Raw genomic sequence first — 26031 nt, 5'->3', positions numbered from 1 at the left:
AAGATCCTTTTCCATAGCAGCTAGCTATGTCTTACAGATGTCAGTAGTTGAAGATGAATAGGTTGCTGACTTCTTTCATCAGTGAGGACAATTCACTCCTGGGACTCCTAAAAGCTTTGATAGACCACCTAGTTGAACACTGTTATTTTATTCCTGAGCTTCCACTGTGCTGTTCAAGTCACAGCCTCCCCACTTCAAAATTATCTCAGGATTTTGTAAACAGGAATATGGTCAAAATGCAATGAGATTGAAATTTGGAAAGCCAGGCTGGAAAGTGAGTCAACAGCTGTTGAGATCTTGGATTACATTTCATCCCTTTTCCATCCAAGAAAGTTACAAATACTTTTTGTAATTATTTTCATAAATCTATTAAATCTTCCCTCTAAGTGAACTCTAGATTCCATTATATTAACTGTAGTTATAAAATTTCCCCATTTGATTAAAAAAAATAAAGATGAACCAAATGAAAAACCTTGGACACTTATCTAGTATCTGCCACTTACTTGCTGTGTGATCTCGGGCAAGTTTGAAAAATTAAAACGGGTAAAAATACCTCCATTTCATATCTCCCTTAGGTATATTCTGCTATACTTTCAAAATCTTTATAAATTAAAGGCTTAAACACTTCTGTATTTTTAGATGAGTAACTTTACACAAAAAGTTTTAAATGTGGCAGAAATAAAGACAAAAACCAAATATGCAAGTGATGAAATCAATGTATAAACTTCATATCCTAATAAGGAACTAAGGAATCCAAAACATTTTGTGATACTATAAAAGTTATTTATTCACTATACACAGAACATGTCCCCTATAAAATGTACATGTAAATCGCTAGAAAGTATATTTGGTGAACATTTTCTCAATTACAGAACATACTATATCAGTTGGGAATAACAGCTGTCTGCCTCAAAATAATCTAATTATAGCACCCAGTGTCTGCTTTACATCTGATGCAAAGTTAAATACTTATTTTGGGGATTGTTTCCTAACGTGTTTGAGGAGGCAGAGTTAACCATTATATATACCTCTAGTATATTACAGTCACTGCACAATAAATCAGTTTATTACAGATTAAAACAAATCATTTCTTCATTATTTGTATTAATGGGATGAAAACAAATACTGGATACTTTTAAATGGCAAATAACCACAAAATTACTTATCTTTGATAGTATATTGGGTTTTATAATTACATGGGATATAAATGGTGTAAAATAATTATGAATAATACACCTCAAAACAGTGAGGGCACACTGTAATGATTCACTGGATTGTGCTCAGTAGACATTTATTGAATAAGTGAATTTTATCTATTTTTCTCCCCAATTACCCAGTACAATTTTTGCCCACAGTAAGGGCTCAGTAAATGTTTGCTGAATATACTGACTAGGAAAGAGGTGAGAAGAGATGGACCCTCTTAGCTGGATGTCAAGTATAATTGGAATTTATGTGGGAGAGTGTTTAAGGAAGATGTAAACCACATGTGGCATACAAGTAAGGAAACTCAGATGCCAACAAAGCAAACCATTAAGCAGAAAACACTGGCACTGGAATAAACAAAGGCAAGATTTGCCAATAGCAAAAACAACTGATTTTAAGAGATAAGCAAGTTTATATTGGACCATACCTTTTCTCACCGAATTCAGTTTGAGACAGACCAATAGAGGCACTGTTAAGAGACTATGGCTGTCTTCCTTGATATTCAAACATCCTAGTTTCCAATTTAACATGGACCTGTTACTCATGAATCAATATAAACCTATTCAGATTTAGGGATTAGTTTCCACAAGTACAAAGTTGAATTTCCTTTTATTTGTCCTAAAATGCTTACTTTCAAACTTGAAGGGACTTCAATTATTCCATGTAGTTTCGATAACATTCTTTTATCTTTTCAGACCAGAGTCAAAATATTCGTACAGTATTCATACTGCAGCACCTTCCACCCACCCTTTGGTCGCTTGAACTGCCCTTCTTTGGTTCTTTTTCCGCTTTCTCAGATCTTTCTTGAAGTGTAGTAAGCAGAACTGTACTGGGTATTCCAGCTGCAGTTTGGTCTTAAATAAAAGAAGGATGTTTGTCAGTTTGGTTTTCTTTATTCTTCTCTGTGGTATACAGGATTTTGTTAGTTGAACTGGATGTAGCAGCTTACAGGGCCAAATTTTCAAGAGAATAGTATAATAGTTCCCAGGTCTTTTCCCTGGGTTGTAACTTAACAGCTCATACTCTATGTAGCACCTTTCCTTTCTCACTGAAGCATTATCTGTCATTATTCTTCTTGCTTACTTGGCTTCAAAAAAAAAAAAAAAAAAAATGCAGACAGATCTTAAGCAAAAAGAGAGGTGAAGTGTCAGCTCTCCCTTGAGTCTTGATATGTTCTACTCCAATACTGAGCCGTGCCAGACACACAGTAGATACTCAATAATTATGGAACTCAATTATGTAACCCAACATTAAAGCCCTGTATAAGGATCCTTAAGTAGCAGTAGGATCCTATCTATCATGGGTTCAACTATAAAATAGTCCCTTTGAAGCTATGTTATTTAGGTATGTCACTTTAGAAATAACGTATAAGGTTCTCAAAAAAATAGCATGAGTCTAAAAATAAGTGACACAGTAAAAAATAAAAACGAAACCATTACTTCTAATTCTATACAGACAGAAAAATTAAACGGTCTATTTCCCCAATCTACTCTAATTACAGTCCATTAAAAAAAAAAAATGTAAGGATCCGGCTGAGCTCAAATCCTGGATCTGCCTTTTATTGCTTTTTCTTTGTGCCTCCATTTCCTTATCATCTGTTACACGAGAAAATAAAAGTATCTTTCTCATAGGGTCTCGTGATGAGTAAATGAGTTAACACATAAAGCTTTTAGAACAGTGTCTGGCACATCATAAATACTCAATAAATATCGGCTATACTTGTCATTATAAAGCAGCTTGAACTCAAACCACAAAATGCCTAAACCAGTTCCCCACAGTGATTATCACTTAATATTAAGTGCTCATGAACATTCAATGCAAAAATATTTTAAATCATGCCATAAACATAAGGCCCAATCCATCTTGTTTAGGATGGGGAAGAGCAGAATTATTGGTCCATCTAATAATGAAAATATAAACTTAAAATTAGCTGACTCAAATTTCATTTTAATGCGTTATCTCCACACTACCAATAACCTCTAAGTTATTTAACCCAAGTGGTTTAATAAGCAATAATGAAACAACTGACATTACATAAGGAATTTTTAAGTACTACGTAAAAGATGTACCTCTCTGGCAGGTTCTATCACTTCCAAAGTAAAACCTGTGCCTAGTGCAACACTGATTTAAAATATTCCTAAATCCGTTGTTATTGTATAATCTCATTCAAAACTATAATAATTCCAGTTAATCATTATTTCCTTCATTTTGTTTTTATTATAGCATGTTTGCTTAATTTACAGCAAGCAGAAAATAAGCTGGGTCTTGTTTTGATCCAAACATTGATGTTTTAAAGGTTGTACACAATATTTGTTAAAAAGAACATATAAAAATACCTTTTTAGAAGCTTCTATAAGAAAGAAAATACAAAGTTTAACCCCACAACTTTCCTCTTTGCTAGAACTGCAAACTACTGCTACAGTTTTAAATAGACTTTTTGTTGTTTAAACTATACATCCAGGAAAATCTAAAAAAATTAAAGAAACGTGCATATAAATGATTGCATAGCAGAACATGAACATTAACTGCAAACAGTAAAGAAATGAAAGTTAGAAATACTATCAAATATACAAAGGTTCTAGAATCAATCCTTTAAACACATTCCACAAACAGTATTTAAAAACCACCTTTTGTTCTTTACAGGCAAGGCCTAGATTACTAAAACCAAAATTGAAAAAAGTAATCCTCTAAAAGGAATGGTTTTCCCCACAACATTTCTTATTTATTATGCCTGTAAGCAAGCAATCTAAAAATTTTAAGGATGCCAGCTTTTACTCTGAAATGAGATTGGACATGTCAAGTCACTTTTTATTGCCCCCAAATGATCTCACAGAGAGATATTAGAAATTATAAAGAGTTAGGGTATTATTTTCATCAGGTACTAACATGGATAATCAGTCAAAACCTCAAGAGATGTGACTCCCTTAAAATTAGTTTTTTCCAGAATTATTTAAAATCTCATGGCACCACAGAATCACGTAGAATGGGAGTGTTGTCTTTTTACTTGCCTCACATTAAATAAACTGAGGCGTGAAGAACAGCCTCCTTCATAAGATATGAGCAAATTTTGATACAAATGCACACACCAAGTGCTTTAAGCATCAAAATTCAGTCCTTTTACACTATGTGCACACACAAACAAAACCTACTTTGAAAACACTTTACTTGCTTTTAACAGCAGTAAGAAGACTAAGCAATATTATGGTCAACAATGCTCCTTAAAGTTTAGAGTAACTGCATAAGAGCATTCTTTTCCCCTTAAAATTATTTCTGCCATCATCAACCAGCCCAAATTTTAAGGTGGGTTTTTCTGATGTTTGTATGGTTCCAAATCTTCACAGAAACCAGAAAAGTGAAGGCTCCGTGTTTCAATCAAAAATTCCATCTCCCTGAAAATGCTACTTAACCCAGTTGGCGTCATTCCCCAAGACAGTGGGGTTAACAAAAGAACTATTCCGTACTGTGTCATAAATTATCATCGTGGGTCTCGACACCTTGACAAGACAAAAAGGTCCACCCTGAACCTAAATGTGTCTAGTCGGGTCAGTGTTGTACGGTGGCTACAACTTCACTTTTGTATCATTCTACCTTATTAGCAAGCTACATTTCTAGGTTAACAGTTCTACCAAATATGGATATGAAAGTTTATTTTTAATAAGACAATGTTGCAAATTATGGTCAACCAACATCTTTTCACCAATACCTCAAGCATTAAAAAATGAGAATCTTTACAAAAATATACAGAGACACCACAAATTGGTAGCTGCCCATAACATTAAACAAACTGGACTCTTAAGAGTGGCTTCTCAACAGCATATCATTTTAATAATAACCATTGCCTGGTACAGGGAAAACTGACAAGTGTTTTTTTAAGCATCATTGCAACATTGTATTCCTGATAATTTAAGTAAACCAAACTATGAGTAAATGAATGATACATGCCTAAAAATATCATGGTTTATACTATCAGTGGCCACTGGACTTAGGACTAGTCCAAGACCTTGATCTAGATTTTGACCTAGACCTAGACTGTGATCTTGACTGAGATTTGGATCTAGGTGGTTCTTTTTTCCTTGATTCCTTTTCATATCTTGAGCCAGACTTATAATGTGTTTTGGAATCTGTTTTAGAGGTGCCTCTAGTTTTGGTGTGAGATGCAGACCTAGAACGTGATTTAGCCTTCATTTCTTTCTTGGGCTGGGACTTGGACCGTGATCTTGAATTGGATTTAGATCTTGAAAAAGATCGATTTCGGTGTTTGAATCTTTCAAAACAGAGGAGAGATACAATTAGAGTAAAAATTAGATTCTATATTAATCAAATTTGTTATTTTTAGAGCAAAAGTTCACTCTGAAATTGACAAATGTATAGTCTTTTTCAAAGCAAAGTTATTTACCTATCATTGTCGGAATGGCTTCTGCTACGCCGTGGTCTTCCAGTCGGTCTACTGCTAAAAAGTACATCAGAAAAAGCAAACAGTGACACATGTCTATTTACAAGTTTCTAATTAAAAAAGTGAACCATAAAACTTTTAAAATAAAGCACTGAAAATATTTTTAGTCTCAATGAAGCATACAATGTACATAATTAACAGTATACAAGAAGATTTTAAAAAATTAAAGGCCAACAAACAATCTTTTCTGTGGTACACATCACTTACTTTCTAGGACTATAAGATCTTCTATAGTTGTAATCAAAGGAACGACTTCTTGATCTCCTTCTTTCGTAACTTCGGCTTCTAGACCGTCTATATCTGTCATAATCATCATAGCGTGAAGAACTATACACGTTCCTCCCTTCCTTGGCTTTCATCTGATTTGGAGCTATGAAATACACAGAACAGAAACATTTACAAACATTAAAATGGTAGTATTTAAGCCTCCAAATTATAGGAAAAATTCCTGCATCCCCTTCCTTTATGCCTCCAAATCTCGTGGCTACTTGTGAATGTTAATCTTGAAAAAGGTATTTATTTTCAAGCAAGTCTACCTGAAGACCGTTTTATGTTAAAAATGATACCCTCAAATATCTTCCCAACTATTTTGTTTCTTCAAAGATCTCTCACATCTAGTTTGTTGTCCAAAAATATGCCAACTACTTCGACATTAGGAAAATATACCATGAAAGTATTTTTTAAATTCCGAATTAAAATACAAATGACTTTTGAAACATATGCTAATTTGGAATTATCCTACCATGGTTTCCATTCATTAGGAACAAAATTAACAATGACAAAATACTTAATGGTGGCCTACAAATGATATGTAGTGTCAAAATGCGATAATATACATATAGTTCTGAGAAACCATGACAAAGAAAAGCAGAAGAAAACTAACACTTGTCGAATGCCTTAGACTTACCCACACCCCGGACAGTCCTCAATCCTTACGTTATCTCACTCAATCCTATGAAGCAGATACTTTATGCATGTGTGTATGAATGTATAAATAACACTGACTACCCAGGAACCTATCATTCAACCCAAGAACTAGAGAATCACCAACAGCTTGTGTCTACCCTAAGTACTCCCCCCCTCTCTTTAGTAGCTATTTTTTTTTTCCAGGAGCTATTTTAATCTCTATCTTTTAGTATCTTGCTTAAGGAAACATAACAGTTGAGCCAGAATTCAAACCTAGGTGTATCTGACCCCAAAGCCTATACTTATGCCTCATTAGCATGCAGCCAACACCTGGTATATGCCTGCATATTAATAAAAACCAAGTACTAATATAAAATCTTTTCTAAATTTCATCTATATACTCTTTCCCAATCTATCTGTTCATTTCTACAGCCAAGCACCTACATAATTACCCAATTACACCTTGATGATCTTTATGCAGAAGGGAAATGGCTCAAGAGAACCAAAACTTTCCAAAATTTATACTTTTCAATTTCACTCTTAGTATATTAAAAATGCCACAGCTGATAGTACTGATCTACCTTCTTAAAGAGTGCAAACATATTTCAGGCATTCTGATCACTGCATTCTAAGTCCTTTTGTCTACCTTGAAATTCTGCAAAGTATTCAAGATACTCTATCTTCCTAAAAAACTATCTTTCTGGGTTTTGAACAGATAGACATATTGCACAATACTTCCAAGAAGCACTCTCAGAACAATTTGTATAAATATGATGTATTTCTGTGTGCCACAACTACTGAAGCCCTTGTGCCCAGAGCCCGTGCTCCGCAAGAGAGAAGCCACTGCAATGAGAAACCCACGCACTGGAACAGAGAGTAGCCCCTGCTCACCGCAACTAGAGAAAGCCCGCACGCCCAAAGCAGCCAAAAATAAAATAAATAAACTGGCTAAAAAAATAAAATTAAGGGCTTCCCTGGTGGCGAAGTGGTTGAGAGTCCGTCTGCCGATGCAGCAGACATGGGTTCGTGCCCCGGTCTGGTAAGATCCCACATGTTGCCGAGCGGCTGGGCCCGTGAGCCATGGCCGCTGAGCCTGTGCGTCTGGAGCCTGTGCTCCGCAAAGGGGGAGGCCACAACAATGAGAGGCCCGCATACCGCAAAATATAATAATAATAATTTTAAAATAAAACTAAAAAATAAAATTAAAATCTGTATTTATGTCAAACCTCCCAATTCATCCCACCCTCCACCCTTTCCTCTCGTGTCCACACGTCCATTCTCTACGTTTGCATCTCTATTCCTGCCCTGCAAACAGGTTCATCTGTATGATTTTTCTAGGTTCCACATATATGCATTAATACATGTTTGTTTTTCTCTTTCTGACTTACTTTACTCTGTATGATAGACTCTAGGTCCATCCACACCTCTAGTGGGGAACCTGTGGTATAGCACAGATAGCTCAACTCAATGCTCTGTGATGACCTAGATGGGTAGGATGGGGGTGGTGGCGGCAGGGAGGCCCAAGAGGGAGGGGATAGATGTATACACATAGCTGATTTACTTTGTTATACAGCAGAAACCAACACACCTTTGTAAAGCAATCATACTCCCAAGTAAAAAAAAAATCTATATACAGAAAAAAAAGAAATGATGCATTTTACATATAGACATAAAAGGTACTTACTCTTTCGATCCCCCTGTGCAAACTGTATTTCAATTTGGCGTCCACAAATCCATTTTCTGTCCAAATTATGTAAAGCATCTTCTGCATCACGAACATCCTCAAATGTGCTAAATGTTAAGGGGCTTGGGAAGTTTTGCAAACTTTGATAATGAATGAAAGTTCAGTTGGTAAGTCTGGAACAATTCACAATCTCTCGATATTATTCTAGAAACTCAACCAGACCCCACTAACTGGTTGGTTGATTCAGCTATAAACACTTTATAGAGTATTTAAAGTACTTGTGACTCCCTAAGGCATGAGTTTGAAAACACTTATGAACACACATTATAAAGTTATTACTAAAATAAGGTCTGTTATGGCTGAACTACCAAGTAATCCCATCAGAAGATTTTCCTGAGTTTTAAGAATTTTATAAAACAAGACAAAAAAGAAAAACAAATGTCAATTTTATTTTGTATGCTAAAACAAAAATTTCTTAAAATAAAACCAAAACTGTTTTTCATTTTTGTTTCAAATGAAAAAAAGCAAATGCCAATAGTTCTTGTGTAAGCAAGCAGAATACACCTTACAAGAAACGAAAGCATCAACCTCAAATTAATCTTGCTATTTTTCTCAGACATATCTAACATTATTATTTCACTTAGTTGTCTTCCTTATTACACCTTACTGGGAAGACTGGTACACCAGCCACTTGTAGATATCAAGAGAATGCCAAGCAATACTTAAGAAATCATATTATATCCATGCACAGACCATAAAAGCATGCTGCCAAGAAATAACAGACCATTTCTAAAGATTCCTGGACTGGAAAGCCCTAACCATGACACTAAACATAAAGCTTCCCGTAGAGAAGTGCATTTGGGACTGGTTTTCAATTTGAGAAATTTCAAGATAATATTTATAAGCCTAAAGCAGGAACCGCTGGTACCCATTTCTGATCTGAGAGGCTGTTGTGCCTTGTTCTCCCCCAACAAAGTTATTCTGACCAAATTTAGTTCCTTTCCTAAAACCACCATTCTAATAGAAGCCAAGCACATATTCAGAGCAGTGTTTGATATAAAAGCTTCTGAAGGGGAGCTAGGCTACGTTTGGCTGTGGATTTTCATTCTGTACTAAATAAAATTCACTATTTTAACTTGTCCATTTCTATTTCTTAAATTTGAGAGGAGTGCAGATCTTGAGTGCTGATTAAAAAAATCCCTGAAGCGATATACTCTCTTCAAGACTGATATTAATATTATTTTATTCCAGAGACTAAAAGGTCTGCCTCACTAGATTTCCTATTTTTTGTTCTGGAAGGACTTAAAGACCATAACAGGGTCCCAGTTCTCTCTCTCTGAGAATATTATGTGTAGTGAATGAGAGGTTTTCTCAAGTCCTAAATCACGAGATTTTCATCATGAAAAGACAAAGGTTTATGAGGAGTTTAGAACCTTGAACACTATAATCAACCACCCCTCCAGGCTAATGCAGTTGGGCTCTAAAATAACTGAAAAGAACAAGTTCATTTAAAGGATATACTACCTTGCGACAGAATAACTTCTTAAAGGATTTAGACCAAAAAGTATAAAAATTATTAATGAGAGTCTATCATCCTCCAGGGCTACCCTCAGAAACAGAATCCTGGGGCTTCCCTGGTGGCGCAGTGGCTGAGGGTCTGCCTGCTGATGCAGGGGACGCGGGTTCGTGCCCCGATCCAGGAAGATCCCACATGCCACGGAGCGGCTAGGCCCGTAAGCCATGGCCACTGAGCCTGCGTGTCTGGAGCCTGTACTCCGCAACGGGAGAGGCCACAACAGTAGTGAGAGGCCCGCGTACCAGAGAGAAGGAAAGAAAAACAAATCAAAACAAAAAAACAAACAACAGAATCCTGGGTTGGATGAGCCATGGCAAGGTTCTACCTGACCTGTTAAGAGAAAGCTAGCTGGGAATGGGGTCAGACAGAAAAGAGGACCACAGCAGGGACAGACAAATATCATTCTGAGGCCAGTTACGGAGAAATCTGTACTCAAGGTCTTTGCAAAATCCTGATACCTGTTTCTTTTTAACTATTTGAAGACCACAGACAAACTTTGTGTATAAAAATAGCTATAATACACCTTGAGATTCCTTTGGTTAACTCCCTCTTGGCTCAAGTATCACATACTCTTCAGTCAAACTGCTGATCCTAGTTCCCAGGCCACCCCCAAACCAGGTAAAACCAGGCCAACATTGTAAGCCAGAATGTACCGTTACTTTTTTTTTTTTTAACCAAGCCAGATATACTTCTTATCCTCTCTGTAACAGAACTTTGCAACCAATTCCCACAACTGTCCTTGATCACTGGCCCTGCAGGAGTAGCAGCTTTTGGCATTTCGCCTAAGTCTCAATTAGAACTCTGCTAAGTTTCAAGAGATCCACTGAATTTAAGCAATAGGAGTTTTTCCTAGCCTGAAGTCCACAGCCCAAACCTTTGTTGCCACAGATGATCTCACTGAAGGAAGTAATGTCACCTGAAACTCTGGGCCAAGGAACAATTTCCCACAGATCCTGATTACGTACCCATACCAAAGATAAGGTCTTCTGCAACCCATTCTGGGCCAACTGATCACGTGTGCTAAAGCACTCAGCGCCAGCAGGTTTCAAAGAGCTAAGTTTCAGATGTTAGGAGTATGTGTGTGCCCCTAGCAGCCCCTTTAAAAAATCTATAAACAGAGAGTATCTCTAGTGCATCTGACCTTATAAAACCACCAGAGCCGTTTCTAAGTAGTCCCCAGTGCATGCACCTGTGTGCCCTCTAAGCATGGCTCTATGGAGTCGCCTTGACTCCAGAACCTCATCCTACTCCACAGAGCACTGCCTGCTACACTATGGCACCTGACCACTTGGTCCAAAACAGAAATATGCTGAGTTTAAGCTTAACAACATTACATCCTGGTACACTTTAACTTCACAAGCTAAGAGAGTGCATTTATACAAGACCACATCACAACATCAAAGGCCCACGTAAACCAAGTTACAGGTTTTGTCACTAGACCAAACCAGAATAATTTTGAAAATTAACTGCTTACAAAACATGAGGAAAAAAAAAAAGGAAAAGTTATTCTGTAGGATACATCAGGTATGACTCCTTTAATCTTGGCCATCATTCAACTTCATCTTGACCTTTAACTCTTTAAGTGCTTGTCAGAAGGACTTGTCATGAGATGCTTGGCCAAATATGACAGATGGCTTTATCTTTAACTTTGAAAAACAACCTTTTCCCCCTTTTGTAGATAAAGCGAGGCTTTGTCTCCCATTAGGCTTGTCCTTCTTCCAGCTTTTCTTTATATTTTCTTTTCCCAAACTCTCCCTTCTCTTCAAGCCTGATCCTTAAGAGGTCTTTGGCTTGTCTACTTGCCTTAAGTGTTGAACTCTACTCTAAAGGTTCTTTCATGCTTTCTCTTTGGGGTCGCCATAACTGTACAGCTTTACATTCTCTGAGGTAACAACAGAGGACAGCAAATTAGGGGACAATATTAAAGAAGTTTACCTCATTGTTATACAATTTGTTTTTGATCAAGTGATTCAAGTTAACAAACAAGAATACCAAACTTTAATTGCTAAGCACAAGAACATATTAACTTTTGAGTTACATTAAAGGTGGTAGCAACCAGAGTGTATTCAGATTTAAATCACATATTATAATCATTGATTTGAGTTTCAGCAGCATGAATGGGAATTTAAGTATTTTACTGTTTTTGGATCAACTTTAAGAAATAGTAAGAGCAATGTGTGAGTCAGAATTAACTTAGAAAAAATTGAAGACAAAACATTTATTAGAAGACAAAAAAAAAAAAACTACTTTTTAGATGTTACCTCTTACAAAAACTTGAATTTCAAACTTCAACACCCCTCACTAATCAGCCATCTGAAGAAAGGATATTGAACATATGCAAATCCTCTTGGACGGCGAGTGTAGAAATCAAGTGGAACATACACATCAACTATAGGACCATAACGACCGAACTCGCGTCGTAAATCTTCAGACCTAAAACATCATAAAAAGATGCCAAATTTTTAAGTTCACTCCTTTAAAAGTTTCTTTATAACAAATAGGTTTCTTTCTGTAATATCTCAATTAACGAAAATTGAGACTGTGCTATGTTCCTGGGTGACCTGAAACAAGCTTTCTAAATCTCAACATCAAGAGCCAACAGTAAGAATATACAATATGTCTTTCTAAAAAAAAAAGCCAGAATGCAAGATTCTGGAATATAATAACGGAGTTTATAAAACCTATTATTATTTTACATTAACAACAGGAAAACAGACATTTAAGGAAACTTCATTATACCTTATCTCTATTGTTTTATCCACAGCCTTTATTTTTCATAAATATAGAAGCATTGAGTTGTATGTAACTATTACTATTTTAACAGTATCAAAGCAACTCTGGTATTCTAAAAAATACAAAGCACTTATTTTACTTCCAAATTTTAGCGACAGGGTTACACACTTAATAGTAGGTAGATAAAGTTTGAAAAATAAAAGTCACAAATATATATAATTCCTCAATAAATGTCAATATGACATAAAGGGGAAAGTTTCCTAGACGCTAGAGTAATGACTACTGCTTACTCGCCCTACTTAAAGGTAAGACAAAAAATATAAATCATACGAGGCTTCTTAAATTTTTTGTGGGTGTAGAGTGATTATTTGTTAAACAGTAAATCTCATCTTGTGATAAAACCTCTTCCAAAAAAGTATGACGGCAACTCCAAGCAATTAAGGGAACTGGCGAGAACAAAGGGACGGTCAGAATTAATCCAATTTAGCTATCAACGTCCTAATTGTAGAGGCTTCCTAAACCTCCGTTTTCAAAGGGTGGCCAGTATTTCCCGGAAATGGGAAGAACTAGTTCGTACCGTTTAAGTGGAAGAATTTTATATCTCTAATCTCAACATTCCCTTTATCCAAACATCTACAACACCAAAAAAAAAAAAAAATCGCAAATAAAACTCAACAACAACAAAAAGGGTAGCAAATGCTTCGCCACACTCCCCTCCCCCGATCCGTTATTTTACTGCAAAGCAGTTTTTCTTTTTAACTAGAAAAAAAAAAAATTCTGGGCCAAGGGGGCGTGCACTCCAAAGAACGTGAACTTCAAATCAATGGGGGGAGCTGATGTTCGGTGGAGGCAGAAGCTGAACGCCCGGAGAGGAAGCGGGAAGGAAGGGGCCCCCATCTGCGGAGGGGGAGGGGACCGAAACGCCGCCACGCGGCCCGCTCTCCCGCGGCTGCCCGGTAGGACCAGCGGCGCCGCCCTCGCTCCCACGCGGCGGTTATGCCGGCTGCGCGGCCTAGTTCGGGCCAGAAAGCCGGCGCGGAACCCGCCATCTTCAGCCCTTCCCCTCCCCAGGCGCAGGCCCAGCGCGCCGCCGCCGCCGCACTGGTCCTCTCCGAGCGCCCGCGGCCTCCCCTCTTGGGCCCGGAATGCCTCCCTAGTACATACCTGGTATCGTCCGCCACGTTCCTTACGAAGAGAGACGTGTTGGGGGGACGCAGGTACCGGGACATGACGGCGGCGTGGGTCTCAGCAGGGACACTAACGGGCTCAGCAAACCGTCCGCAGCTCCGGCGCCAGATCCTCGAGACACACAGCCAGAAAGCTCCGCTACGACAAACGCCTCTTCTCGCGAGAGTTCACTCCCGCCTGCCCCCACCTCCTACCTGAGTGCAACGCCGGGACCTGCAACGGTTCTTTCCCGCGAGATCACGCGGCGTGCGCCTGCGCATTCGGGCGGCGGGAGTACGTGCTGCAGTCTAGATCTCATTCATTGGCTTCTTGAGCTGCCTCCCCTTCTCCCGCTAGCCCGCTCTTTCTTTCTTAAGTGCTTTATTTTGCCGCCCTTGTCTCCCTTGCACCGCGTTCTCCCCTCCTGACCGCCCCCCCCGCAAGTCAGGAAGCAGATGTTTTAACCTGTACACCATACTGTACAGTTTTTACAAACTGGACTGAGTTTTAAATATTATAATTCGGAGGGACAGGCTTTCCCCTGTCTGGTCCTTGTGATAACCTGGCTTTTATCAGATCTCTCATCGGCAAGAGAAGAATTTACGGCCTCTCGTGTTAGTGTGAAAGGGAGGGAGGTGTGTGTCCTTGCAGAGATAGACCTGCCTCTCCAGTGCTTTCTGCACGCGGTGGACTCACTCCCTAAGCGCCTTTGCCCAGGTTGCCCCTCGCGTACACCCTTCTTGGTTGTTTCGTTCACCTATCCACGGGGTTTTCTCCCCATTAAAGGCTGTTCCCTACCAAAATGGGACGCAAACCTCACATCTTAGTCTCCGTTGTCATCTCCACTGTCTGTTGCTAACGGCTTCCTGAGTGTGCATTGTTCATGTATTGCAGTGTTTCTGCATCTATTAGAATGCTTCCGGCATGTAGCACATTGCCAGGCAGATAGCAGGGACTTAAGAACTGTTTAAATGAACTTTTATTTTACAAAACGACAAAAAAGCATTATTTTTGCATCAATCCGCATCCATAGCAATTAAGTGGTTTGATAATCTGTTGTGCTCTGTAGGAGAGACATTGTTTTTCTACGTTTATATTTTCCAAGATACTTTGGACACTTAGTTTATTAAAACATTTACTGATTACCTATTATGTATCAGACATTACGTTAGATGCTGTAAATTCAGTGGTGAAAAACATGGAGCTTATGTTTCCGTAGGAAACAAGCTAGTCAACAAGTAATTGCAGATCTGTGATATGAAAGAGACAGTAATGTGACAGTTTTAAAAAAAAACAACTTTTTTTTAAAAAACAGTTGCTGAACAAGTGTTTCCTTACTCCCCCCTCCTAAATCAATTTAAGCACTTTTTAGTGGCTAGAAAACAGACTCCTGTAAATTACCCTCAGTAATGAGGAAATTAATACAGTTTGGTGGTACTCCAACCAACTTTAATATGGATAAATGTTTAGAACAGAGTCTGATGCATAGCGAGTGCCCTGTAAATGTTAATCGGACTGGCTACATAATTTGTGGGGCTCAGTGCAAAATGAAAACGTTCAAAAATTAAGATGACAGTAGCAGAGCACTAAGCCAAGTGCAGGGTTGTTCCGAGAGTGGGGTCCCGTGCAACTACACAGGCAGCACGGCCATTGAAGCCTGCCCTGAATGTTAGCAATTATTATTATTACTCATAATGCCTTGACAAATCATAAGAGCAAGTGAGGTACAAATATTTACTCACTGGAATCGCTTTCTGCCTCACATACCAAGTGCCCCTTTATCTTTTGTGCATTAGTATCCCAGTCTTGAAAAAGATGATACTGGGAAAAGTAGAGAAAGTAAGCACCACTCAGCTGGGCCTTGAGCTGGGCAGTTTACCAAACTCTAAATCTGCTGCAGGTGGTGGTGGGAGCACGTGAGGCAGGTAGGGAGGGAGATACACCAAGGAATTTTGGAAGTAAAACACTTCCTCACAAAAGTGCTGCCTTGTGTGATTAAGAGCACCGTATTTCATTCCAAGCACAATACCAGGGTTGGTATAATTTTTTTGAAAGCCAAATGTTAATCTCTGAAAACGGTCTGTTGGCACTGCACCTCTTCTTGAAGAAATTATGTTTTATTGGGATTTATATCAGAAACCACTTTCCTTGCATACTGTTCTCAGAATTGCACAAGTAAGACCCAAGTGTAAAATTGCACAAATAAGACCTTTGAATTTCCTTGATCCTAAAACAGCTCTTTCCTGATTTGTGGACGACCAGCTAGAGGGAGACTCACAGGGACGAATTCTGTGTGTTAAAGCCATGGAAGTATGAGCCTGTCTCCATAGACAAAACCAAAACCTTGAGTCAGTACATCAAGCTTAATTTTATTGCTGCAACTGTTTCATTCAGACAATTGCCATGGATGGTGCTTGGCACTGCCTCTGTCTCCATGAACAATCAATCAATTAGAAGCATGCTCTTTAAATGCGTTTAATAAGACATGCCTGGTGTTTCCTAGATGCCTTCTCACTCTAATGAGTAGGCAGCAAGCCAAGTTCCCCAGACTGAGGAGGACCCAGTGTTCCCTTTTAGACATTCCTTACTTGTGGATCAGAAACTTTGGGGCACATACATAAACACATGATCAATTTACCTATGTACACACTCTTCTTTTAACCTCAGGCTGCCACTAGTCCTGCTCTGTGGGTGAATTCACCACTACTGCACATATTTGTTTATCTTATTCCTTAGATGATCTATTCTAGCACGTGGATTGCTACCTTGAATCTGCTTAAAGTAAAAATCACTTGTTATATCTTAGCCGCCTTTTAAATGTCTTAAAATAACATTTTTCCCAGTTATAAATGTCCTGTGTTTATTGTTAACATTTTGGAAATAAACTATAAAGACAACAAACATTACCTGTGATCATACCACTCAGAACTAATTACTTCTAAGACTTTTCCGAATTTCTGAGCATTTCTATAATTGTTTAAATTGGGGTCATACTATATATACAGTTTTATAATGTGTTTTGTTCCTCACTAAACATTTTATAAAGAATTATCTTCTGGGGCTTCCCTGGTGGCGCAGTGGTTAAGAATCTGCCTGCCAATGCAGGGGACACAGTTTCGAGCCCTGGTCTGGGAAGATCCTACATGTCATGGAGCAACTAAGCCCGTGGGCCACAACTACTGAGCCTGCACTCTAGAGCCCACGTGCCACAACTACTGAGCCCACGTGCTTAAAGCCCCTGCTTGGCAACAAGAGAAGCCACTGCCAGGGGAAGCCCGCGCACTGCAAGGAAGAGTAGCCCCTGCTCACCGCAACTAGAGAAAGCCCGTGTTCATCAACGAAGACCCAACGCAGGCAAAAATAAATAAATAAAATAAATAATAAATTTTTTTAAAAAAGAATTATCTTCCCTGGCCATTAGATAGTTTTAATAGGTATAGTTTTTAATCACTGCTGTATCAGTTATGAATTGGGTTCAATTGCCTGTAACAAAAACTTGAAATAATAATAATGTTGATCATGTTAGCTTACATTTATTACTGAGCACTTAAATGCCAGGCACTTTTCTCACAAAAGAGCAAAGGAAGTGGTGCAAGAAGTAGCAGAATGTTACAATTTTCAGAGGTCATTCTGCTCATAGTTTTCAGTTATTTTAAGTCACATATATTAACCCATTTAATCCTCACTCCAAACCTATGAGCTAGGTTACTATTATTCTTTCCATTTTATAGATGAGGAAACAGGTATACAGAGTGGTCAAAACAAATTAGTTTCACTTATTTATTTATTTTTTGTATAATGAGAAGTCAGGAATAGGGAGTCCAGGACTGGTATGGCAGCTTCAGGATATCCAGGCTCCTCCTTCATTCTTTCTTCTCTGTTATCCCTAGTGCTGGCTTCTATACTCAGATTGCCTCATGGTCACAGGATGGCTGCTGGAGCTGCAGGCATCATGTCTACAGTCCAAAAAAAAAGAAAAAGTAGGACAAAGTTCAAAAGGCATATACTAGCTGAATCACCCCCCACCCCCACACTCAAGGAACTTATTAAGTCAGAGACAACAATACCCACTTATACTTAATTGGCCAGAACTGGGTCTTGTAGCCAACGCTATCATCAAGGGAGGCTAACCACTCTTATTCTCAACAAAATTAGAGTTCTGTTTGTAAGGAAGAAGAGGGAAAGGAAAGATGTTGTGGATACATTAAAAGGGTACATTTCATTACATGGTTGTCGCATAATTGATTTATGTAGAAATGATGATGATGATAAAAGCTAACACTGAACAATAACTAACTACATGCCAGATACTGTGTTTATCATTTTATCTGCACTATCTCATTTAATCATTTAATCCCCATTCTACAGATGAAGAGACTGAACCTTTGAGACATTATAAGGCTTTCTGACAGCATATAAGGCTGAGGGAATAAAAGGTAATTTAAGACAGTTCCTGTATTTTCAAGGAGTTCTTAAGCTAGTGAGGTACACAGTATTTGTAAAATTGAGTTTTAGGTTAGCTTTACATGGTTCATAATTGACTTATCTTAATTTTAATCAGATTAGTTTTATATCATCCAAGATGCCCATCAATTACTATCCAGTCCCAGAGAGTAACTATAGGCTGAGTAAAAAAGCTTGCTTACGGGTATCTATACCTTTTATCAGTGTCACTGAGCCTATAGTCAGAGACTGTTTGAAGCACAACACACAAATAGACAAACATAGTTAACTTGACTAAGCTTTGGGGTGCCAGACATGTGGTCAAACATCATTCTGTGTGTGTCTGTGGAGATGTTTTGGGATGAGATTAACAATTGAACAAGTAGACTGAGTAAAGCAGGTTGTCCTCCCTAACGTGGGCAGAGCCTTCATCCAATCAATGCAAGACCTGAATAGAACATCTGAAAGAGGCTGTGTAAGAGGGAACTTCATCTGCCTAACTGATTGAGCTGGGACGTTGGTCTTCTGCTCTCGGACTGGATCCTGAAGGCGCTGTGGCTGAGGCAATTAGCTAACAACACACGTGGTGGGGGAAGGTCACTCTCGAAAGGGAGAACTAAGCGGGCACACTTCTGTTACTGAACTCACGTTCCGAGTTCATGTGCCTGACACACAGTGAGGCCAAACAAACCAAAACATTGGACTTTGGAGCAGAGAAAGGTTTATTGCTGAACCATGAAAGGAGAATGCGTGGCTTGTGTCCCCAAAAACCTGAACTCCCCGAAGGGTTTCAGCAAATCATTTTTAAAGGCCAGGAGAGGGAGGGGGTGGTCACAGGGTATGTCATCAGCTCATGCACAATTCGCTGATTGGTTGATGGTGATTGATCCTTAGACAGGCCTACATGCACATGATCATCAGGTAGTTAATTTCTTGCATTTGGTGGTGATTTTTAGCATCTGAAAAACTCAGGAAATATGCATGAGATACTGTTACCTGGGTACTTCAGAGAGGAGCTACAGCAGAGGATATGGGGGAGGGGTCTGTCCCAGGAAGGCCCCATAGGGTCCTGCTCAGTTACACTTACATGATGGCTAAAGTCCATGCCTTGCTCCATGCAGATCCCCTTATTCTGGCATTATTGGGGAGCATCTCCTTCACGGGTTGCATGGGTCTTTCCTACGAAGGGGAAAAATTGGAAGAGGAAGAGGACAAATTGGGATGAACTACCTCCGTAGCTGCAGCTGCCTTGGGCCACAGCTGACACCCATCTTGCCCCTCCTCCGCTATCCTCATGCTCATGTCCCTTCTCCAAATCTTGATGGCTCACCCATGGTGGACTGAGCCCCTCGTCACCATGTCCTTCTCAGGTCAGGGTTGCAGCACTTGTCCATTTATAGTACAATTGTCAAGTAAGTGATATGAAGAGAGACCTGACTAGATCACCTGGGTTCTTTTTTCCTGGCTGTGCCACGCGGCATACAGGATCTTAGTTGCCCAACCAGGGATTGAACCCATGCCCCCTGCATTGGGAGCTTGGAGTCTTAACCACTGGACCGCCAGGGAAGTCCCAGGATCACCTGGTTTCTACACGCATTCCTCCCAAACGCCGTGGTATCACAGTAACCCTATCTCTTCCTGCTGAAGGGGTTGGTTGCAAGTCGTGAGGCATCGTATCCCAGGCTCAGCATTGATCTTTGTACCTGGCAGGTTGGCGGCAGGTTGGCAGCAGCTAGGTCAGTCTTGGTAAGTGGGAGTGTACATCAGGTGTCAGAAAACTACAGCCCTCGGGCCAAGTCTGCCTTGCAGCTTGTTTTTGCACGGCCCACGTACTAAGAATGGGTCTTAACGTTTTGATGTGCAGACTCAGTGGCCATGGCTCACGGGCCCAGCCGCTCCGCGGCATGTGAGATCTTCCGGGACCGGGGCACGAACCCGTGTCCCCTGCGTCAGCAAGCAGACTCTCAACGACTGCGCCACCAGGGAAGCCCTAACGTTTTTAAATAATTGAAAAAAAATTAAAAGAAGATTTATATTTATTTACTTGTTTATTACCTGCTGAATGTGTTTCTTTTTATTTATATTTACCTATTTATTTTATTATTTATTTATTTCGGCTGCACTGTGTCTTAGCTGCGGCATGCGGGATCTTTAGTTGCGGCATGCATGTGGGATCTAGTTCCCCCACCAGGGATTGAACCCATGTCCCCTGCATTGGGAGCATGCAGTCTTAACCACTGGACCACCAGGGAAGTCCCTGAATGTCAGCTTCTTAAAAGCAGGGACTTGTCTGTTTTATTCATGCCAGAACAGTCTCACATTGCAAAAGCACGTAATAAAATGTGAATCTATGGAACCCTTGTGCATTGTTGGTGGGAATGTAAAATGGTGCAGCCGCTGTGGAAAACAGTTTGGCCCTTCCTCAATAAATTTAACATAGAATTACTATAGAACATAAACATAGAAATAACCAGTAATTCCACTCCTGATGTATATACTCCAAAGAACAGAAAACAGTGTTTGAACAAAAATTTGGACATCAATGTTTATAGCGGTACTATTCACAATAGCCAAAGGTGGAAACAACCCAAATGTTCATTAGCTGATTAATGGATAAATAAAATATGGTATATTCATACAATGGTATATTATTGAGCCATAAAAAGGAATGAATTACTACCACCTGGTTGAATCTTGAAAACATTATGCTAAATGAAACAAGCCAGACACAAAAGACCACATACAGTACTGTATGATTCCATTTATAAGAGATATCCAGAATAGGTAAATCTATAGAGACAGAAAGCAGATTGTGGTTCCCCCTTCTGGGGGAAGGGGGAATGGGGAGAGCCTGCTCAATGGGTATGAGGTTCCCTTTTTTTTTTTTTGCGGGCCTCTCACGGTTGTGGCCTCTCCCGTTGCGGAGCACAGGCTCCGGACGCGCAGGCTCAGCGGCCATGGCTCACGGGCCCAGCCGCTCCGCGGCACGTGGGATCTTCCCGGACCGGGGCACGAACCCGTGTCCCCCGCGTCGGCAGGCGGACCCTCAACCGCTGCGCCACCAGGGAAGCCCTGAGGTTCCCTTTTGGAAAATGTGCTGCAACAAGGTAGTGGTGATGGTTGCACAACATTGTGAATGTTTTAAATGTCACTGAATTTCACATTTTAAAATGGTTAAAATCGTATGTTATGTGCATTTTACCACAGTAAAAAAGGACATAAAAATTAAAAAAAATTTAATCTATTACTGAATGTTTGACATTTGCATTGTTTCCACATTTAAAACTAACCCTGAGATAAATATCTTTGTATTTTTTGGTTAGGACAGACTTCTCAGTTTTGAATCACTAAGTCAAAGAATATTAAAGAATTTAAGGACTTGATAGACATGATCAAAATGCCCTTTGGAAATCTGTACCAATTTCACTCTTCTTATTCATTCAATAAACACAGAATAAACGTGTAGAAGTTTATATTCTCTGCTAGAACTGGGAATACACTGAAGAATAAGCCACAGTTCTCAGGGGGTTGAAATTTAACTGGGTGATGCAGTCATATAAGTAGCCAGTAACAATAAGGGATAAGAGATGGAAGTTTAGGGTGACACTGAAACAGAGAAGGAGGACTTAATTCCCTCTGGGTCAGGAAGGGAGATGATATCTAGGAGATCTAGGAGTTTTCGCAGCCTGGGTCAGCTACTCTCACCAATTCTGGACATCATCTTAAAAAAGAAGTTGCAATTTTTTAGATTTTTATAGATGAAAACTTTTACCTCTTAAAACTACGTTTATTTGATTGTTAGTGAAATGAAGATTTTTCTCATGTTTACTGACCATTTCTGTTTCTCCTTTAGCCCATTTTTCAATTCGGTTGTAAACATTTTGTGTATACATATGTAGACAAATTCTCTCTATATGTATGCACACACGTATATATGGTGTATAAATACAGAGTAACTGTAGAATTGTGCAGGGTGTTTTAAAAATATGTATATATCTTTCACTGTATATAGTCATAGTGTTTTGTGTTTTTTGGTTTTTGTTTTTTGTGGTACGCGGACCTCTCCCGTTGCGGAGCACAGGCTCCGGGCGCGCAGGCTCAGCAGCCGTGGCTCACGGGCCCAGCCGCTCCGCGGCATGTGGGATCCTCCCGGACCGGGGCACGAACCCGTGTCCCCTGCATCGGCAGGCGGACTCTCAACCACTGCTCCACCGGGGAAGCCCAGTGTCCCATTTTAAAGCACCTTTTTCTTTCTCTTTTTCCTTTCCTGAAGTCTGACTCCTTCTAGAATGCTCTTAGCTCAGTGTTAACTGTTGGAGAGGAATGACTTCTGGATGATTCCCACTTTTAGAGGGCATTACAGCTCAGGTCCTTCCTTGCCTTGATGGCCAGAACATATCACCTCCAGGCATGCTCCCTCTCCTGGGATTTCGTCTACCTTTGCCCCATCCTGCCACACCCGGGAGACAGGGAGGCTGGGTTGCCCAGGTATGCCTTTGTCTCCTGGGCTTTTACGCTGTGAAGTCAGTGTCATTATCTCTATTTTCAGCTGAGGAAGCTGAGCCCAAGAGAAGACAAGGGGTTTTGCCAAGATCCACAGGTTAAAGCAGTACAGACATTGTCCTTCTTTGTTCCTGCCCATGACTTGTTTGGGGAATCCCTCACTTTCCATGTCTTGGTAAGAGACACAGTATAGATGCTTGTTTTCCCAGCCTCCCTTGTAGCAAAGGCATGGATGTGTGATCTAAGCTTCACCAATAACACGCCCCTTTTCCAGAGTTAGACGGCAGGCTGGAGCCACACAGGAGCAGGGACCACAGAGAACTCTCCCTGGTGGCAGTGGTGGTCACAAGAGTGGCAGAGACCAGTGCCCAGCCACCATGCAGCATTCCAAGAGGGGCTGCTCCTCTGTTGAAAGTGATGCGTGGAACCTGGGGTTTAAACCCTCAGCATCATGGGAATCTTGGGAGTGAGTGAGGTCCCCACTCACTACAAACTGGGCTATGAACTGTCATCTTTTAATAGGCCATATAGTTTTGGGTAACGAGCCTCTTAGTGTCAACCTCCAGACACTGAGGATCAGAGAACCTTCCCACAAATTTCAGCATTTGTCTAAGTGCCCTGATACCCAAGTACAATTCTGGGGGAAGGGGAAGGGGAAGGGGAAAGAAGTGGGCCTCTACATATAATGAAGATTATATTTTTTTCCCATCCACATAGGTAAGAGTTCAGAACCAGATATAGTGTGACATAGACAAATAAAGAAAATATCATATCTTGTATCCAGGTGTTATGGAGCAGAAAACAGCTGCACTTGGGAAATAATTCACGTTTTAATTTTATTTAGATCTCCTTTTTCCCCTACACTCATAATCATAGCCATGATGATTGACTATTCATATTGAGAAGGAAAACCTTGTCTGGATCTGAAAGTTTTATGGCTGCTCATTAGGACATCCTCTAGTTCTGTTGATTGATGCTGAGTCGAAAGACAGGGTCTGTGAAGGAGCAGCCAGCATCTGTCCTTCCATTTCACCTCCTGTTTGACCACAACTCTGACATCAGCCTTCTTTAGGAATGCAATGCTCGATTCACTGGGAAATCCGGAAAAAGCTGGAGACACGAGAGGGCAGGATACAAGGGCTGCTGATAATAGGCTAGTGTCTCAAAGCCTACAAATCTACATGGAATAAGTTCTCAGACCTGGGATCTTGAGGCTGAGGGGGAAGAAGTACAGGAGTGCCCTGAGGGAGGCACAAAGAAGCAAGGACCGCAAAGAACTCTCCTTGGTGGCTGAAGTGGTCACAGGAGTGGTACAACTGTTTAGCCGGAGCCAAAAAGACTAACAAAAACTCAGAGACTGCAAATAATTAAATGCTCATTGCTATAGGAATTGCTGGTACTTAACTTACCTAAAAAGGTCCCAAGACGTCACTCCTATTTGAAATGAGAGCACAGGCCCACAGAGAGGTAAGCACATCTCTAGTTAGCGGCAACATCAGGATGGAAATGGGTGAGTGGTGACTTCTCTCTAGTGCGATTATGCAACGTTACTGCTGTTTCTGGTTAACTGAATGTTCCAATTACTTGTACATGTTCACTGATATCAGAAGAATGTCAAGCTTGTTGGCAGAGTATGGAGCGTATAGAAGGTGTCATGGGTGGTGGAGTGGAAAGAGGATGAGCTTTGGAGTCAGACGTGGCTTTGAATCCGCATCTCGGCCACTTTCTAGCTCTGGCTAGGAACCCTGGGGTAGTTTACTTAGTCCCCCTGAGCCTCGACTTTCCCATCCAAAGATAAGGATGAAATATTTATCCCTGATAGGATTTCATAAGGATTAAATGTTAATATATGTAAAGTATCTTGCACATATGTGGTCAATAGTGTACTAATGTTATTATTCTCATTTCTTGCCCATGATTAAAAGTTAATCAATAAGAGAGTACTTCATTCAGTACCAGATATTAATGTAGTTTCACCTCGGCTGGTAGGGACCCAAGGTCAGGAAACAACGGGTATTAAGAAAATAAAAGGTGAAAACTTAAATATTGTCAAAATTGAAGAGCATAATCAAGGCTGCTATGCTTGGATGTTCAGGTTGTGTACCACTCCACACGGGGGTACAGTTCACACAAACCTAATGTAGATGGTGCCCTCTGGATTTGTTCAGCGTACAATCTGAACAGTCATATGTGGTGGCTTTCGAGATAATAGATGATTAATAGTCTTCCATGAATAATTGGATGTTTTGTAAAAGGAGACCAGAAAGCAATTAAAGATGTCTTTGGATTTCATGGCTGCAAGGGCCCTTGGGGATTATCTAGCGCAAATTCCTAATTTTTCAGATGAGGAAGCTGAGATCCAGAGAGGGAAAGGGACATGCCTCATGCAGGGCAGAACTGGGACAAGAGCCACGTCTTTGGTATTCTGAACTACATCTTTTTTAAAAATTTATTTATTTTTGGCTGCGTTGGGTCTTCGTTGCTGCGCACAGGCTTTCTCTAGTTGCGGCGAGTGGGGCCTACTGTTCATTGAGGTGCACAGGCTTCTCATCGCCGTGGCTTCTCTTGTCGTGGAGCACGGGCTCTAGGCGCATGGGCTTTGGTAGCTTTGGCACGCAGGCTCAATAGTTGTGGCTCGCAGGCTCTAGAGCGCAGGCTCAGTAGATGTGGCGCACGGGCTTAGTTGCTCCGCAGCACGTGGGGTCTTCCCAGACCAGGGCTTGAACCCGCGTCTCCTGCGTTGGCAGGCAGATTCTTAAACCCTGCGCCACCAGGGAAGCCCTGAACCACATCTTAAACTTCCGCAGAGAACGAGGATTGATAGCTGCTTTGCTTCTTTTAATCTTTGTCAGGAGCAGACTTGGGATGGCTAAGCAGAAATTTGTTTAGTTCTGAGTCTTTGCAAGTTTTCTCAGGGCACATGATTCCTGTTGAGCAACACCCTTGAAAACATTTTGTTTGCTTCTGCTCTGACTTGATATTAGCTGGCAAGCTGTGTGGTTTAGTAATACCCTCAACCAGGTTGCTAGCTTGGTAGTAATCTGAGAACAATGTCTCTGGAGGCCTGCTGAGCTCCTCTGAAGGTTGCTATGGAGAATTGATGAACTGCTCCAAATCATAATTCAGAATTAAACAGGTAGAGCCTTAGTGGGGCCTATGGGAGATGGCAGGAAGCTGATATTGGGCAGTAAGTGCCTTGGGCTTCCAATTAATAGTCGGCTATGTATTGCCAATTCATTCTCCTTATCCTCCACCGCCAGAAATCAGCCAGTAAATGGATACGTTGGAGGCAACATGCCACTAGGTGCCATGGGGATGCCAGGAAGGCTAGTTGGTCTCTATCAGTGGCATAAACTTGAGGAA

General features: G+C 40.4%; 1 protein-coding gene and 1 long non-coding RNA gene across 9 annotated transcripts; both read right to left on the bottom strand.

The window, feature by feature from the left end:
- Positions 1-761: 761 nt before the first annotated feature.
- SRSF10 (serine and arginine rich splicing factor 10) lies at positions 762-13995 on the bottom strand. Of its 8 annotated transcripts, none has more exons than XM_059062370.2 (7): positions 13720-13995; positions 12151-12255; positions 8247-8350; positions 5864-6026; positions 5600-5653; positions 5366-5467; positions 1913-2057 (listed from the first exon to the last, which is right to left on the bottom strand). In XM_059062370.2, exons 1-7 carry the CDS (start codon positions 13782-13784, stop codon positions 1997-1999), a joined length of 654 nt encoding a protein of 217 aa, XP_058918353.1. In that variant the 5' UTR covers positions 13785-13995; the 3' UTR covers positions 1913-1996. The 8 variants fall into 8 exon arrangements, with proteins under 8 accessions (XP_058918346.1, XP_058918363.1, XP_058918367.1 ...); XM_067014844.1 differs by lacking the exon at positions 1913-2057 and adding an exon at positions 11342-11704 and having other exon boundaries at positions 3423-5467; positions 8247-8343; positions 12084-12255; positions 13720-13950; XM_059062388.2 differs by lacking the exon at positions 1913-2057 and adding an exon at positions 11342-11704 and having other exon boundaries at positions 3423-5467; positions 8247-8353; positions 12084-12255; positions 13720-13910.
- Positions 13996-17488: 3493 nt separating this feature from the next.
- LOC131755902 (uncharacterized) lies at positions 17489-24148 on the bottom strand. The gene is made up of 3 exons (XR_010837584.1): positions 24078-24148; positions 19253-19344; positions 17489-17678 (listed from the first exon to the last, which is right to left on the bottom strand). It is a non-coding gene; the product is annotated as an uncharacterized lncRNA (long non-coding RNA).
- Positions 24149-26031: the final 1883 nt, after the last annotated feature.

This window comes from Kogia breviceps, chromosome 1 (genome assembly GCF_026419965.1).
Source record: "Kogia breviceps isolate mKogBre1 chromosome 1, mKogBre1 haplotype 1, whole genome shotgun sequence".
NCBI lineage: Eukaryota > Metazoa > Chordata > Mammalia > Artiodactyla > Physeteridae > Kogia > Kogia breviceps.
This window is presented reverse-complemented; position numbering and strand designations above follow the sequence as displayed.

What these genes read in the sequence shown, in the direction of transcription:
- SRSF10 (XM_059062363.2), bottom strand. Translation starts at nt 13,784, where the DNA reads ATGTCCCGGTACCTGCGTCCCCCCAACACGTCTCTCTTCGTAAGGAAC. An exon ending in AACGTGGCGGACGATACCAG is followed by an intron (nt 12,256 to 13,719) that starts GTATGTACTAGG and finishes ATGATGTTTTAG; the next exon opens with GTCTGAAGATTTACGACGCG. An exon ending in AGATCTTATAGTCCTAGAAA is followed by an intron (nt 5,654 to 5,863) that starts GTAAGTGATGTG and finishes TGTACTTTTTAG; the next exon opens with CAGTAGACCGACTGGAAGAC.